This window comes from Kryptolebias marmoratus, linkage group LG18 (assembly GCF_001649575.2).
Source record: "Kryptolebias marmoratus isolate JLee-2015 linkage group LG18, ASM164957v2, whole genome shotgun sequence".
In the NCBI taxonomy this organism is placed as follows: domain Eukaryota; kingdom Metazoa; phylum Chordata; class Actinopteri; order Cyprinodontiformes; family Rivulidae; genus Kryptolebias; species Kryptolebias marmoratus.
The window spans coordinates 7,489,158-7,504,595 of NC_051447.1; the positions used below are offsets into that span (position 1 = coordinate 7,489,158).

The 15,438-nt window shown below is 40.7% G+C and overlaps 1 protein-coding gene across 2 annotated transcripts in view; it reads right to left on the reverse strand.

Annotated features, from left to right (window-relative positions):
• LOC108233219 (flocculation protein FLO11) overlaps window positions 1-15,438 on the reverse strand; it is a 69,912-nt gene that overhangs the window by 41,327 nt on the left and 13,147 nt on the right. For both annotated transcript variants that reach the window (XM_037981103.1, XM_017411513.3), the window contains exons 2-5: window positions 14,469-14,534; window positions 5,066-5,240; window positions 3,177-3,641; window positions 1,676-2,173 (exon numbers count right to left, since the gene is read on the reverse strand). In XM_037981103.1, the coding sequence (XP_037837031.1) occupies window positions 1,676-2,173; window positions 3,177-3,641; window positions 5,066-5,240; window positions 14,469-14,528 (1,198 nt within the window). In that variant the 5' untranslated portion in view covers window positions 14,529-14,534. The remainder of the gene's footprint in view (window positions 1-1,675; window positions 2,174-3,176; window positions 3,642-5,065; window positions 5,241-14,468; window positions 14,535-15,438) is intronic.

The following is a 15,438-nucleotide window of genomic DNA, read 5'->3' on the forward strand; positions in this document are numbered from 1 at the left end:
TTGTACCCGATCATGACAGCATGTTTTGCAGTGTGAGTTTAAAAAAAAATGAGAAAAGATTGCATGTGGAGAACAAAAGAAGCAGGAACAGGTCTAACAAAAAAAAAAAAAAAAAACTACTCAGAGCAGATGAACTGCATCTTAAAGTGATGTTTTTCAGGAACAGCAAATAAAAAAATAATCCATGAAAGACCTGAGAGATGCACCATCTTTCATGAATCATCTACAAGTTTTCCGATAATGGCTCATTGGGAATCACGTTGTTGGTGCTGAAACTATTTTTAAATCAAACTGGGTTATTGTTGTTTTTCATAGTTTCAAGCAAAAAAAATGTGAACAAATTATGCTTTTGTGTCAGGCTGCTGGTCTCAAAGTGCCTAAAAATCTCATTTAAAGTTATTTGCTGTGTTGTTAGTCATGTGTCAAAACAATGCTGGCTCATCTCCTGATTTTAGGAGCCTTTATAGTTGAATAATTTGTAAGTCAATTGCTTATTAAAAAATTAGTTAAACAAATGGACAGGTAATGGACCAAAATGAGTAAAATAAAAAATAAAACTTTGAAAAACCTTCAAACAATTGGAAGAACTATGGATCGAAACCACTTTACAGATTACAAGAAAGTCTGACTTCTTTTAAATAAAATATCAAAATGAGAGGGAGGACTTGAAACTTACACAATTCATTATCATCATCTTTACTTTTTAATACTGTATTGCACTCTGAAATTCCTTTTATTGTGAATAAAGATATGTAAATAAAGCAAATCACTGAACTTCCTCTTAGTTTTGTTGACAGTTTTTGGACTTTATAATCGATGAAACTGATGTTTAAAGCAGCACAAAATAAGACCAAACTTAGAATAAACTGGAATTATCTTTTGAGCTTTACACGCCACCACACTGAGAGCACATTGAACTTGAATTGCCTCCATCTGCAGAGAAATAAATGAACTGGTGACACTTGCTCTGTGTCTGCTGTGAAGAGAACAGCATGCAGCGATACAGCTTGGGCCCCCCTGCAGCACAGCGCCACACAGAGAACAGTAGACGTCTCTGACAGAAAGGACAAAATCCCTGCACAATTTCCACATTGTTTGCTTTCTTTCATAAAGTTCCTGGAGAAGTCAGATGTCAGTGGCCCTATCCTTTATCCCCATTGGGAACGGTAAATTAGCGTCCGCAGGAAAGCCACAGAGGTATTCTATTGTGGCAGTTCAGCTCAATGTTTTGCCCTCAGCGAGCAGTGGTCAGTGTGGATTTATGACCATCGGATACACGTCTACCTCTCAGAGCCCAGAGAATAGAGAAAGCATCAGGGAGCCGAGGCTGAGAGGAGCGGCACACGAGGTAGGGACCCCGACTTCAATTGTCGGGGCCTCACGCCTTTGAACGGGGAAACAAACTGTACCAGCTTTTCATCAAATGCCCTCTTTTTTATTCCCGGTGAAGAAGAAAAAGAAAAGCTGTGTTGTTTTAAAGGTAGTGGCAGGAGGTGGGGAGAAACTGACAGCAGCGCTTTGACAATGTGTTGATGGGGGCAGGAACGCCTCAGTATAGACGCGGCCTTTGATTTCTCTTTGTGTCAGACTGAACGTCCAGCCACACTCGGGACAACAAAGAGAAGAAAGTGGGAACGAGGGTGTGAACGCACCATATGCAGAGCTCATCTCTCACCTCTGACAGGGGAGATGGGAGGCAGGACTGGCCAGCGGTGCAACTCTAGCCGGGACTGTGGAAGAGAAGGGGTCAGCTTCTCCTCCACTGCTTCCAGTCCTGAGCGTGGAGAGGTCCTGAGTGGCCTCAGGCGGGAAGACGAATTGATGGAGGGAAACTCAAGTGTAGCACCTTCTTCATCAGGAGACAGGAAGTGGCTGAAAACAAGATCTGTAGATGTGTTTGGGTTGGTGTTTTCTGCTGATTTTGAGCTTCTTCTGCTGCTCAGAGACTTATCCGAGTTAGGTTGGTTGGATGGCACAGGGCAGGGTGAGCAGAGTTTTGGTTGATCACAAAACGACTTGCAGAGAGGAGGTGTGGATGTACTGGCAGTGTTCTTAAAGGATCCTTCATGGTTCAACGCTGTTGGACCTAAAGAGGCCTGAGGTAACTGCATTACTGGGGAGAGCTGATGCAAAGAGACAACACTTCCCTGAAGATCTGAGCCCATGATATCTGCTGCAAACAAACAAACAAACAGAGAATTAAAGAAACTTTACCAAAGCCACAAAAGCCAAATCATGAGACAAAGGCATGCAATGTTTATAATAGTCTGATTGGCTGCTGCACAAAACCCAAACAGACCAGATGCTCTTCTTACGAAATACTAGCAAAATCACAAGTTTTTTGTTTGCAGAAACTATTCACTCTCAAAAGAAATGCTGTTCGATTATAAGTTGGCAGATGACAATCAAGAAAAAAATGGCCTAGCATTAATTGACAGAATACATATCGCCCGCTGCCTTTCATGCCAGAGTTTTAAACGAAGATCTTCTAATGTTGAGAAATTAGTGCTAAATTGTGCAGCACTCAAAGTATGTGCTGGTGATTACTTTCATCTATCTACTAATACATCCAGTTGTAGCTCAATATCCGTAAATTTGATTTAATTATAGCCATTTTTGTGATCAATAAAGTTGCATAGCCATGGTGGCCATCCTAAACTTGATGGACTCCAAAAGTTGACTTAATTGAAGATAAACATCCAGTGATTACTTTCAGAAAGTTTTAGCTAAATTCATCAAGGGATTTGGTAAACAGAGTTGACTCTAATAATTAATGGCAAAGTTTTAAAGATCTCATGCAATCAATTAGTGCTCAATATATCTGTTGAGGATGACTCATCTACTACTACACCAAACTGTAGCTCAATATCTATACAAATGGCAGAGCTATAGCCATTTTTGTGTTTTCTAATATCAGTTGGCTGGGGTGGCCATCTTGAATTGGGTTCACTCTAAAAGTTTATCAGCTGCAGATGTAGAATGATTACTTTCTGCAAGTTTCATTCAAAGGATATTTTGCTAATAGAGATGAACAGGCAAAAGAGCCAAAAAGGCCAAAAGGTGAGTTCATTTGATGAACTAATCAGGTGGGCTTTTTCCTTTCTACATGCACACTGGAAATACATGAAACCAGAAACCCTAGCCTGATGTTTTACAGTAATACCATGATAGCTTACCTGATGTGTTATCACTCAGGATGCTGCTCCTGCCACTGGCGAGGTCGGTGCTTCGGCTAAATAAACTGGAAGGTTGACGACTAAAATCTGAAAAAGACCCCATTGAGAGGGAGGTTGCTGATGCTGATCGTACTGATCCAGACGGCCCGAGGGCAGGATTCAAGTCTGGCTCAACCAGAGCAGGTCGCAGCACCTTTTCTTTCACAGTAACAGCAATTTCTGTCTGCAGAGGTGGAATATTAGAGGGAGAAGTTGGGGTTCGAGTTGTCTGAATGGTGTTTAACTTGCTTTGTTGTCTGTTAGAGTCATGGTGAGGTGTGTTGTGTTCAGGAGGTGTTGAATTAAGGCTGGATGGTGGTGGGGTGGCAGGGAGCTGGAGACAAGGAGCAACAACAGCAGAGCGTCTTCCATCGATCAAACCAACTTTCTGCTCACCATTTGATCTTCTAACAGGGTTAAGATGTCCTTTAATAAAGAGAAGAACAAAATATTCCATCAGAAAGATTCGTGTCAAGATAAGTTTGAGCAAAAAAAAAAAAATCTAAACCCCTATCTAAACATCCAAAATCTGCTGGTGACATTTTCATTCCCACTTCCTTCAGGCGTGCAGCAAACACTTGTTTCCCTGCTGGGTGGGTCGGCCTGTTAACAAAGGCAGCAAGAAATCGCCCCCAGCAGCAGCTGTCCGTTTCCCACCTTCATATTCACAACAATAATCAGACCTGAGGGCAGCGGGGAGCACAGGCGCACAATCTTTACACTGTGGAAAAGTCGGTTACAGGTGTCTGTAGCGACGTGTGTTTGGGAAATAAATAACATTCACTGGAGGGTCGTGGCCTTTTTTTCTTCTCATTTAGGAGTTTGAGAACTTTTCATATGAAGAGAGCCATGTTCTGCATTAAAATAGGATCACTCACAATGAAAAGTTTCTCTGCTTTGTAATATAAGAGTTGTTTCTTAAAACCAGCCAAAAGCAAAAGAGAACCACTTTCCATTCCTCTTCTAACTTTAAATCCATCCAGCTCCACCCATTTCCTCTTTCCTCTCTTATTTTTTGTTTATCGCTGTGAGGTTATATGTGTGTGTGTGTTGAGGCAGGGGTGGTGGAGGGGTTGTAGGGGTGAAGGGTGTCAAACAATCTGTTCTTGTTTCCTGGGGGTCTGCCCCTCAGACGAGTCAAGACAGTGAAGGGCACATTTCTGCACTCCTTCTTACAAAACCCTGCCAATCCCATCTGTTATTCTCACAATCACACACAAGTGTAGGTGAACTGGTGTGTGTGTGCGCGCGCGTGTGTGTACTAATGTGCATATGAATGACATGTGTCAGAGTGCAAAGCCATGGCATTGGGCGCAGCACGTTTCTTCAGGGAGGAGGGTTAAGGCTGATTGTGAGGGAGCCAGCCGCCATATGGCAAAATAATTAGTATTAGACCCCAGTGCTGAGAAATGTCCCCCCCTCCTTTGCTGTACACACACACATTCACACACAGCCCAGCGGGCTGAAAGCTGTACCCTGCTGTGGAGCTGAGGTGTGTGCAAGGAAAAATGCCTTCACATCAGAAGCCAGGGTGTGAAAGGAGCCGCAGGTCTCCCTGCAAAAAGGTCTTTCACTAAAGAGCTCCACCGGAGGACCACCAGGAGGGCGGAACTGTGGGCGCTTCCTCCGCGTAGAGGACAGGCCAGATTTGGACTTAACCAAACAGAACCAAAGACAGGGATTAAGAACTGATGACGAGCTAGGTGGCCTCCAACCTTGACTGCTCAGAGAAGAAAAGGAGAAAAAAAAATGTAATAATGAAGGGAGTTATGGAGTTAAAGGAGTCATCACCCACCGCCTGCTGGAGAAGATGGTGTCAAAGCACCAGATGTTTTAGTGATAAAACTCACCAAGAACTGGGGTGTTTGGGAAAGGAAGAGGGTAAATACTCTGAATCTTCCCCTGAGATGGAAGCTGATGTGTGCTTTTTAATAAAGACGGAGGCTGGATGTCTTCAGGACGAACTTTCATATGGGACAGAAACCGTGGACACACGGATGGACGATGAACCGGACGATCCGGGACCTGCAGGAGACAGCACTGAAATATTTTCCATGTTTATATAATTATATAAAGCAGTGGTTCAAAACCCCGGTCCAATGAGGACCAAAGAGGACCTGCATGTTTTAGTTGTTTCTCTGCTTTGACACACCTGATTTAATGACTGAGTGATTGACAGACTTCTGCAGAACCTGAAGACCTGCTGAGGAACAGAGAAACAATAAAAAGACGCAGGACCCTCCAGGACCAGGGCTGGGAAACACTGAAATAAAACACATGAAGTTGGAAAGATTTTCCATTTTTCCCCCCACTTCTCAATCTCACAAGTTCCATCAAATAAATAAATTATAAAATCATAAAAAATATTGAAAAAATATTGTATGAGTACAAAAATAAAATATTGTTTTTATTCATAGTCCATTTTTATTTTTTAAATTAGCTTTTATTACATTTTCATAAAAATAGCCTCAAATCCAATGTTTTTAAATATTTACAATTTTTTTTCATTATGACGTTTACCAAAAACATTTACTTATTTAAAAACAAGTAAATCTTTTCTTTTTTATCATCTTTAATTTTACATTTACTGTTTTTTTCCAAATAAAATAAAATCAATCAAATTTAGGATATGTATATGGAATTAGGATTGTTTTTGTTTTTTAAAAAGTAATCAAGAACATTTGGTAAATTAGATTAAAGTGAGCTTAAATTTAGGTAGTATATAATGCAAGAATATAAAAACCTTTATTTTATCAAAAAGCAACAAAATAAGAAGAAGAATATTTAAATAGAAGTTCATTAGTTTTCATTTCATATTGTACAACTAATTTTAAAAGCCATTTCCTGCCAAAATAAAAACATGTTTTACATTATACAGCCTAAAAGTCTTTCAGTAATATCTGCTTTGTGCCAAACAACAAAATAAAATACCTAAAAGTAAAACCTGCAGCATGTGGAGGAGAATTCAATCGATGCATGCTACCTTCACTGCCCCCTTGTGTCGGCAAAACAGATCAGCTCTCTTTAAGCCTGCCTCCTCTGAGAGAGGGGGGAAAAAAAGCCATCAATTATTTCACGGGTGATAAAACTTTGAAGCAAATTACCAAGGACATAAGCAAGATAAAAGCTGGTCAATATTGAGATGCAGGCGGCGGCCTGCAGCACGCCAACCAGTGAAAACCAATTTGGTCGTCGGTGCCAGTGACTCATTCAGTCACTGTCTGGCCCTCAGAGAGCAAACAGTTGTAATAAATGGCCCTCAGACGCAGGGCTTTTATTTGACCTGGGTTTAAGTTTTGTCTAAAACAAAGTTCAGCTCCTCTCCATTTTTATTACAGAGCGCAAAAGAAAAACAATTAGAAAGCACACCGATTCAACAATCATCTGAATACAACAGGGAAAGATGGGAGGAAAGTGGAGTGTCTGTGACTAACACAGGGAGGATCAACATTTAACCCCCCCTGCCATCTCCCTTCTCACATGTGGAGGCTTTAAAGGTTTGTATTCTTTGTGATGTGAAGAGGGAAAAGTAACGGCAGAAAAAGATACGGCGATGGAGGCGGCCTCCGTCCCCTCTCCTCTTCATCACCTGTCACTTAGGCCTGGAGAGGGCTTTGTGCCGTCGAGAAGAACAAGTCTGAGCACGACAGAGGAAGCAGTTCAACATAAACGCTGGTTTAATGTATAAACACAGTCATACTGTAACAGGTGATAAAACCTACTCGCTAAACCAGAGAGGAGATGGAACTGACTGCAAAAATGACGGTGAAGCTGCAACAGCTCACCGTACAAATTCAGAAAAATATAACTTTGTCTGTAAGTATGCACTGCTTAGTACATCTCATCTGGAGTGAAGCTTCAAAAAACCAGCTGTAACTAGATGCGATCCTATCTAGCTTGTAGACTTTTATGGAATTTAATCGGAACTTTAACAAATAAATTTCTTTCTTTAAAAAGAAAACTGTCTATAGTATGTTTTCTTCATCACGCTGAGATGTTGAAGGCATCTGATGCAAAGATAAAAAAGTTTGTGGAGATTTTCAGTCATCTAGGAAAAAGCTAAAAGAAGCCTTTTGTAGACACGCTAGAACACTAGTCCCACTCCTTATAAATGCCAAAGCTTCTTGATGACTGCGTTAATAACATACAACCAATAAGGTGCAACAACTAAGTTCATACTATCAGGTTAAAAGAGAATAGATGGCGGTGGGAGAGATGATACAATCCGTGGGCAGAGAAGAGCAGAGACAGATGGTGTGTGCAGGTTTTATGTGTTCACATTTATTTTGTTTAATCAAACAAAATGTAATGGCTTAGGATTGCATTGCTTCTTTTTGTGGCTAATATTGGCCTGTGTGGGTCAGGACTCCAGCAGGCACTGGAGCCAAGTGGTGAAGCATGAAGGATGAAAATCAGCACCTGCAAGTCTGAGATCATTGCCCTCAACCAGAAAATGGTGGATTGCCATGTCCTGGTTGGGAATGAGCCACTGCCCCAAGTGGAGGACTTGAGGTAATCTTAGGGTCTTCTTCACAAGTTGGAGTAGAGCAATGCAAGCTTTTGCTAGGCAGACTGGAATGAATCAATCTATGTTTTAATCTTTACCTATAGTCTGCAGTTGTGGGTAGTTATCAAAAGAAGAAGATTGCAAAGACAAGTGGCTGAAATGAGCTTCCTCCACGTAGCACCTGAAATCGCTCTTATAAGGACAGAGTCAGAAGCTCAGCTATTCAGGAGGAGCTTAGAGTCAAGCCGGTGGAATCAGTTGAGGGGGTTTGGGCATCTGGTAAGGAGGCCTTCTGGATGTTTTCCAAGAGAGATGTTTTAGACATGTCCCACTGGGAGGAGATCTCAGGGCAGACCAAAGACTCACAGGCAAGAATATACCCATCTCACAACTGGCCTGGGGACACCTTGGAGTCCCCCCAGATGAGATGGAGGAGGTAGCTGTGGAGAGGGAGGACTGGAGATCTGCGCTTTAGCTGCTGCGCTTGTGACACAGTCTCAGACAAGTGGAGGAAAATAAATGGATGGATGGATAGCAACAAAAAGGTTGATAGGATGGTTATGTGTGTGTTCATACTTATTATATACCGAAACTTGGCTTAATTATGAAAGCTACAAGGAATAGCTACTTTGTGAAGAGCTGTTTGAGAGCCAAAATAGATGTGTCTTTTAGATCCACTAAATCAAATGATCTGAATCACAGAATATAGCTGTGATTTCCTCCAAGATTATTTTTGAATTCTATTTATCTCAAAAGTTGAAACTCAGATCTGGGAACGATATAAAACTCAACTTAAGTGCGCTCCTGTTGCAAGTCAGAAAACCAGCAGAACTTGCTGATTGTGATGCCCAATGACCAGGTTCACTACTTTAACCAATGCAAGCCAGTTATAAAATACAGCAGAAACTCTAATTACAAACATGTCAAAATTCTTTTTTTTCCTCCACCATTCTTGCTGCACCGATGCATGCCATCTGCAACGCTTTAAAAATTGTGTGTGATCGAAACTGTTCATTTTTGGTTTGTTGTTTCTCGTTTCATCACACAACGCTTATTAGAATTTTAATAGGTAGATTTAAAGCCTGTATGCTGAAAATGGTCATTACAATCAGAGCTGTGCAGGTTTCTTTTTTAAATTCATTATAGTTGCATTAATGTTTATTCAAACTACAAATTTTTAACATACAACTCACCTGTTGGAACTGATTAAATTTGTAATTAAGGGGTTCTACAGTATTTGTTTACATTTTGTCATTTAAACACAGAAGCAACATACTCATTAATAGAAGTTGTATGTTTCCAACTTATTTAATGAGATACAAATTAATAAAAGTGTAAATATGTAGATTATTACTGCAACTATCATCACTTTTCACCCATAAGGCAGCCATATTGGATTCTGAGATCAGGGCTGATTAAAACATTGACTTTCCAAATCAAATTCTGACTTCAAGAGATATTCCAGTTAACTTTCCCAATTTGGATTTTGAAATTTTAACTTGAATACTAATGGAGCCCACCATTATGCGGCCGTCACTGTTAGTAGGCAGCAGCAGACACTCAGAGGCTACATTTAACCTCTGCAGTAATGGCAGTGTTGCAAGATGGTACAACATATAAACTGGTTGTTGGATCTGTCCCTGAAAACTGGATTAAATGTTACTGTAAGATGTCACAGAGGAAGGCATTTCCAGTAGTGACAGTATATGGGGCTGTACTTTTTGCAGTCACCCATAACGCTCGTGTGGGCTCCTTAGGGTCCGTGCAGACCCCCAGGAAACAGGCTGACCTCCTGGCGTCAGGCAACCCACACGCTGTCCTCACACAGCCAGAACTGGCTAATGTCATTACAAGCCTGTTTGTGGTCAACAGCTCCCTGATTGAGATGTACAAGTGGCGCTGCTCGATGAATGTAGGAAGTCTATTAGTTAGTCAGAGTCCCAGATGGCCTGCAGAGGACAGCCTTGCGTGTGCTCCCCCTCAACCCCCGCCCCTCACCTCTAAAGACACACACACACACAATTACACTGCCTCTGAGTGAACCCTCTGACAGGCGGACGACTACGAGCAAAGACAGAAGTGTGTCTATGTCTGCAGGAACAGAGAATTCTTCACAGAGCTGATGCATAAGAAAGCCAGGCTTATGGCCTAACAAGGTTAAACCCCTGAAAGAGTGACTTTTTAAATCATGGAGATTTGTGTTTCTGCGGGGTGTAATTAGCTTTGCTGGAAGGAGGGAGGGGGTGTGCTGGTGAGAGGCAGAGCAGGGGCCGACGACAGTGGGGCGCATTGTGGTGTCCAGCGGATTCAGGGGAGTAAATCTGATTATCAGCTCGTGTCAGAAGCCAGGCTCAGATGCAGCTTAGCATTCAGAGAAACTTTCTACTTTCGATAGTTAGACAATGAGCCCGCTTTACGGGAGCGCTCGCATCCCCGCAGACGGTCCGGGACACACTTTTATTTTCTAGTTTTCTAGATTCAGTTTAATTCTAATCAAAATCTAACAACAATTTTGAGGTCAAAAGTTTCTGCTTTTCTACCTATCAGTCAAACTCTAATGAAACAACACCTACGCAGTCAAGTTTATGAGTTGTTTTAATTGTTTCCTTTGTTTGGCCACAGCAGAGTAAAAATAATTGTTAAGATCTCCAAACTGAGGCCTTTTAAGAAGCTAACTTTACACTGCTGTCCATTTAGCATCACACGGTTATTCCAGCAGAAATAGTGCCCCAAAATGCACTGGAAGTGCTACAACCATCTGCTGCTGCTGTTTGCAAATAACCAAAGAATTCTGTGTAATGCAAAATGAATGGCGATGTAAAAGTTTACAGAGCAGTTTCCACACGATTTGCTATGAGATTTTTGAGATTAGAGTTGTTTTAAGACAACAGTAATCCATTTTGATTGTGTTCCCGCTCAGACTAGCTGTTAGCTTGTTAATTTAGGCAGAATCAAACTCTTTCTCTGAACAGACGTCACTCAAAAGCAACAAAGATAAACAGTAGTTTGTAGATATAGAGTAGTTCTCTAGCCATCAAGAAGTCACAGCAAAAAGATGTTGAAAACTGATGCAAAGTGCTTTTGAGTCCAACTACTTTTAAAGGCCTTCAGGTTTTGCTCTATGGATTTTCTCATTGTAGAAACAAGATGCAAATAAATATGAGGAAACATAATTGTTTGACCAAACTGTGGTCCATTGAGTCTTTGGTTGGCCTCAAGGATCTCGTTGACACCAACAACCTTGAAACAGATAATCACTTGTTTCTCCAAATCCCACAACTAGCAGTGGGAACCATATTAGGTATTATGTCACTTGTAGAGGTAAGCAATAATAAAAATTTGAGAATTTGTGTCTATTAGCATTTTTTGCTGTAAGATTTAGTCAAAAATAGCTCCACATTGTCCAAAATCAAACATTAATAATCACATCAAGCAACAACTTATATTTTAAATCAAACTGAACATATTTTATTGTTCATACCTGATTAAGTGCCAGGTCTGAACAATAAAATAATTCTCAATGTTACTAGTATGGTGCCAGTTTTAGTTATTTCTATTTTGATTCCTTCAAAACATGTTTTATTGTAATTTTGTCATGGCAAATTTCAGTTTGCTGTTTTCCTTTAATTTAGATAGAGGTAGAAAGAAAATACACTTTTAAATAAATGCAGTAGAACATGAGAACAATTAAAACAACAAGTAAAAGCTCCACAGATATGAAGCATTAACTGCAAAAACTAGATTATTAATCCGGATCTTGGAACCTCCAAGACAAACTGGTTGGTAGACCGGAGCGCTTTTATGGTTAAGGTGATCACATAAATATGAAGAGGCAAGACCATTTAAAACTTTTAAAGGAGGCAACAAAATCTTAAAATCAATCCAAAAACAGGCAGGAAGCCAGAGGACAAAATCTAGGACTAGAGTTATGTGTTCATGTTTTTACTACCAGTTAAAAGACGAGTTGCTGTATTTTGTACAATTTGTAAGCACTATAGAGATTATTTATCTAAACCAACAAACAGGGCGTTACAGAAGTCCAAGCGAGAGATAATACAAGCATGAATCACTTTTCCGTAGCCTTCGGTAGAAAGATGGCTTTACCTTGGCGATGATTTGAATATAAATTGATTTCAGCAGAGGAGCATAGTGAAAGTGGGAAAATGTAGGTAAATGTAAAATCCCCCAGCAAAGCTGTTTTGATCAGTTGCTGATGAAGTTTATTGTAAATTAATACAACAAAAAGATTTCTGAGTAGAATCTAAGGTTGCAGGATTGCTTCCTGGACTTTCTGTGTGAAGTTTGAATGTTTTCCCCCCATGAACGCATGGGTTTACCTCGAGTACTCTGGTTTCCTCCCACAGACCAAAACCATGCATTTCAGGTTAATTGGTAACTCTAAATTGCCCCTACGTGTGAGTGAGAGTGTGATTGGTTGTGTGTCTCTGTGTTGGACTTGAAACCTGTCCAGGGTGTCCCCCGCCTCTCACACAGTGACTGCTGGAGATAGACACCAGCTCCCCACGACACGGAAAGGAGAAGCAGGTGAATAAAATGAACGGATGGTTCCTTTTTTTTGTATTTCTGTAGTTATGCCAGGCTCAGCTTCTACGACGTCACAGTATAATTAGAGCTCATTTGCTCGTGTACAAACTCGTCATTTCTTAAATCCAAGCTCTTCTGTGTTGTTTGGGCACCTGTGCATTCTAACCTGCATCGTCTCATTGCTGCCCGTGTCCCAGGTGACAGCAAAGCAGCCAAAATGGCAACATAAAGCAGGTTGCTGGGTCAACAGCCTCTTCTCGGCTGCCTTTCTGTTTGCTGCAAGGCTGAAAAGTTTCACGATCACAATGCTCCTGGTGATTTACGAGATATAGCTGGAGCAGAGCAGAATCGAAGAAGTGACAAACTTTCTGAATGTCGAAGGAATGAAGGCAGCTTCAGGATGTAAATGAGGCTGTATGGGCCAGCGGGCCTCTTTGTCTGCCAACTTTGTTTGCTTAACCAGAGGCCAAGACAGGAAGCCAACCCACACAACGTTGCTGTCGCCACGGCAACCCCACTGTTAAGGATGGCACATCCACTCCCAGGCTCCTTGCAACAAACGGGAGAGGTGGGGACTTCTGAGTGCTGGAGGAGACAATAAAGAGGTGTGTGTTTGTGTGTGTGTGTGTGTGTGTGTGGGTGGGTGTGTGGCCATGTATTTGATACATTGTGGGGACAATTTTCCTAACATATACTACCTTGTGAGGACCAACTGCTCCTTGTGGGGACCAAAGCCTGGTTGGCCTATGTGTCACTTGTTCCCAGCAAGAAATAAAAACAATGAGAGAAGGTGGTTTAACTTTTGTGAACTTTCACTCAATTTGGAAGTCTTGAGTATGGAACTGTTTAACTTTAAACTGTACGGATAATTTATGCTGTTTATCAAGAAAGAAATTACATTTGATCCTCAACATGTAAAACTGGTCTCTAGTTACTTAGATTGGTATTTTTAACTCATGCGTCAACTTTCATAATGATAAGTTAAGCAGTTGTAATCATATAACAGCTTTAAATCATTTGCAAATATGCAGACTATTAAAACAAAATTACAAGTTTTTTATTCTTATGCTGTACAATAACTATAGTGTCACATGTGCATTTTTTAAAAATTATTAATGTTGATATACCTGAATGTGATGTTCCATGCTGGGTTCTCTGTCTTTTTTTTTTTTATAAAGGTAATTATTCCCTGAAGTTTGTCCATATAATATAAGTTATCAGATGCATGTTGTTGACAGTCATTTGTCTGCTTGCAGCTTTAAAGAAAATCTCCAACTGGTTTTGTAACTCATATTTACATCTTAATATTAGAAAATTAGCACTTCTGTTATTTTTCCTGTAAAGATTCATAATGTTATAGCAATAGTCAACACTATTTGAAACACTGATGAACCAATCAGTTGGGTGACCACCAGAATCAGACGGTTTTCAGCTTGAGTAACCTGACTGATGAGCAACTGAGCCTTCATTCAAAAATCTGATTTTTCTCTTGACCCATGAACACACCATAGCTAAGCCACGAGTACTTGAACCGTACAATCCTTACGCTCATAAACCAGGGAAACCAAATCAAAGGTAAAGCCCTTTGACCACAACTGGTAGTGATTAATTAAGATGTTCAAGAGTTATTAGTGCCTAGAGACGTAATAGTGAGTGCTATTTCTTTAAATATAGGGGTGATGTTGTGAACTTTGGTGCTTGGTAATGCATTCATAGAGCAACAATCAGAACTGTTATTTTGACCTTTGAATTACAAGGCACAGTGTGGATTGAACATGTTCAGTTTACAAGTTTTGGATAAATAACATACATATTTATCAATGGAACACAAGAATGAGATTAATTTTTTATCTAAATTGCAAAACTATAAAAACAGGTATGCTCTAAAATGAAAACTTTTTTTTTTTAAACCGCCACAACGTTCAAATATCTATTAGGGGACACCAAAGAAACTATAAATAAAATAGAAATCTACTCAAACAATGCAAAGACCTACACAAAGAACAATTTGGGGTGTCTGCATTTAAGTTCACAAAATCGCTGATGTATTTCAAGAAACAGCATTCACCACCACATCTCTATGCAATGACGACACTTGAACATCTTCTTTTAACAGAGGAACAGGTTTTATACCATCACCGAGGTGGCATTCACTAGGTTAGCTTAGGCTTTTTTTCTTGTAATAGTATTTGTGTACTTACAGTGTAGTGGCACACTCCTCTGTCCCACAAGATGGCCTTGCTGACTAAAGACACGTACATCGGCCTCTGCAAAAAAAAAAAAAAGAACAAACCAAATATTGTTAATAAGAGGCGACATGATTTTTATTTGTAAGTAGATGTATGAAACAGTAAATTAAAGTAATGAAACTGATTTCAGTGGCTTTGTCTCATGCTAAAACAAGCCCTCTTAAGACAATTAAAGCCCCATCAGTGCTTTAATAACCCTTTTGTCTTAATTATTGAACTGTTTCGAAACACCTTTATCTTTTGAATTCAAAAGATAAAGTCTGCTCTCCCACACAGTCACTTTCTAACATCTGCTGAACGTCTGCTCCTAGCCTCTTTTAACACGAGGCTTCCCCAGGACAGTACGGTGGTCTTTTGACTGGTATGACCTGTGGAGCTGGATGCAGTGAGTTAACTCATCAATCAAAAGGTGACGCATCGCAAGCGAGTGGCCAAAAACCCATCCATCTCTCCTTGCAGCTACCAGAATCACTGAGTCAGCTCAAGTGGCTCCACTGCAGGGAGCAAGAGAGCAGATCCTCCCAAGGCTCACCCTTCATTCATGGGCTGTAACCCCAGAACAGAGCGGGTGACAGGGGGCAAGAACGGCTCACAAGGTGGAAGACAATGGACTTTGTTGTGTTTATTTAAGAGAGTGCTGGTGTGGATCTCTCTGCCAGCTAGCACCAGACTCAGAACCCCGTAAGTCCCTCTAAGAGAGGCTAGAGGGCAGCAACAGGTCTGGCCTTTGCCTACAGGCTTTAACTAGACCAGTGTTTCTCAACCTTTTTTGGGCCAGCGCCCCCCTATCCATTATCAAGGCCTCTTACCGCCCCCCTCCCACCCTCCACCTTTTTTTTTGCCTGTTTACGTGAATAAATTGTTTTTATTCATGGACTTATATAATACCTGATCTTGGGTATGGCCCATCAGAACATCTTTG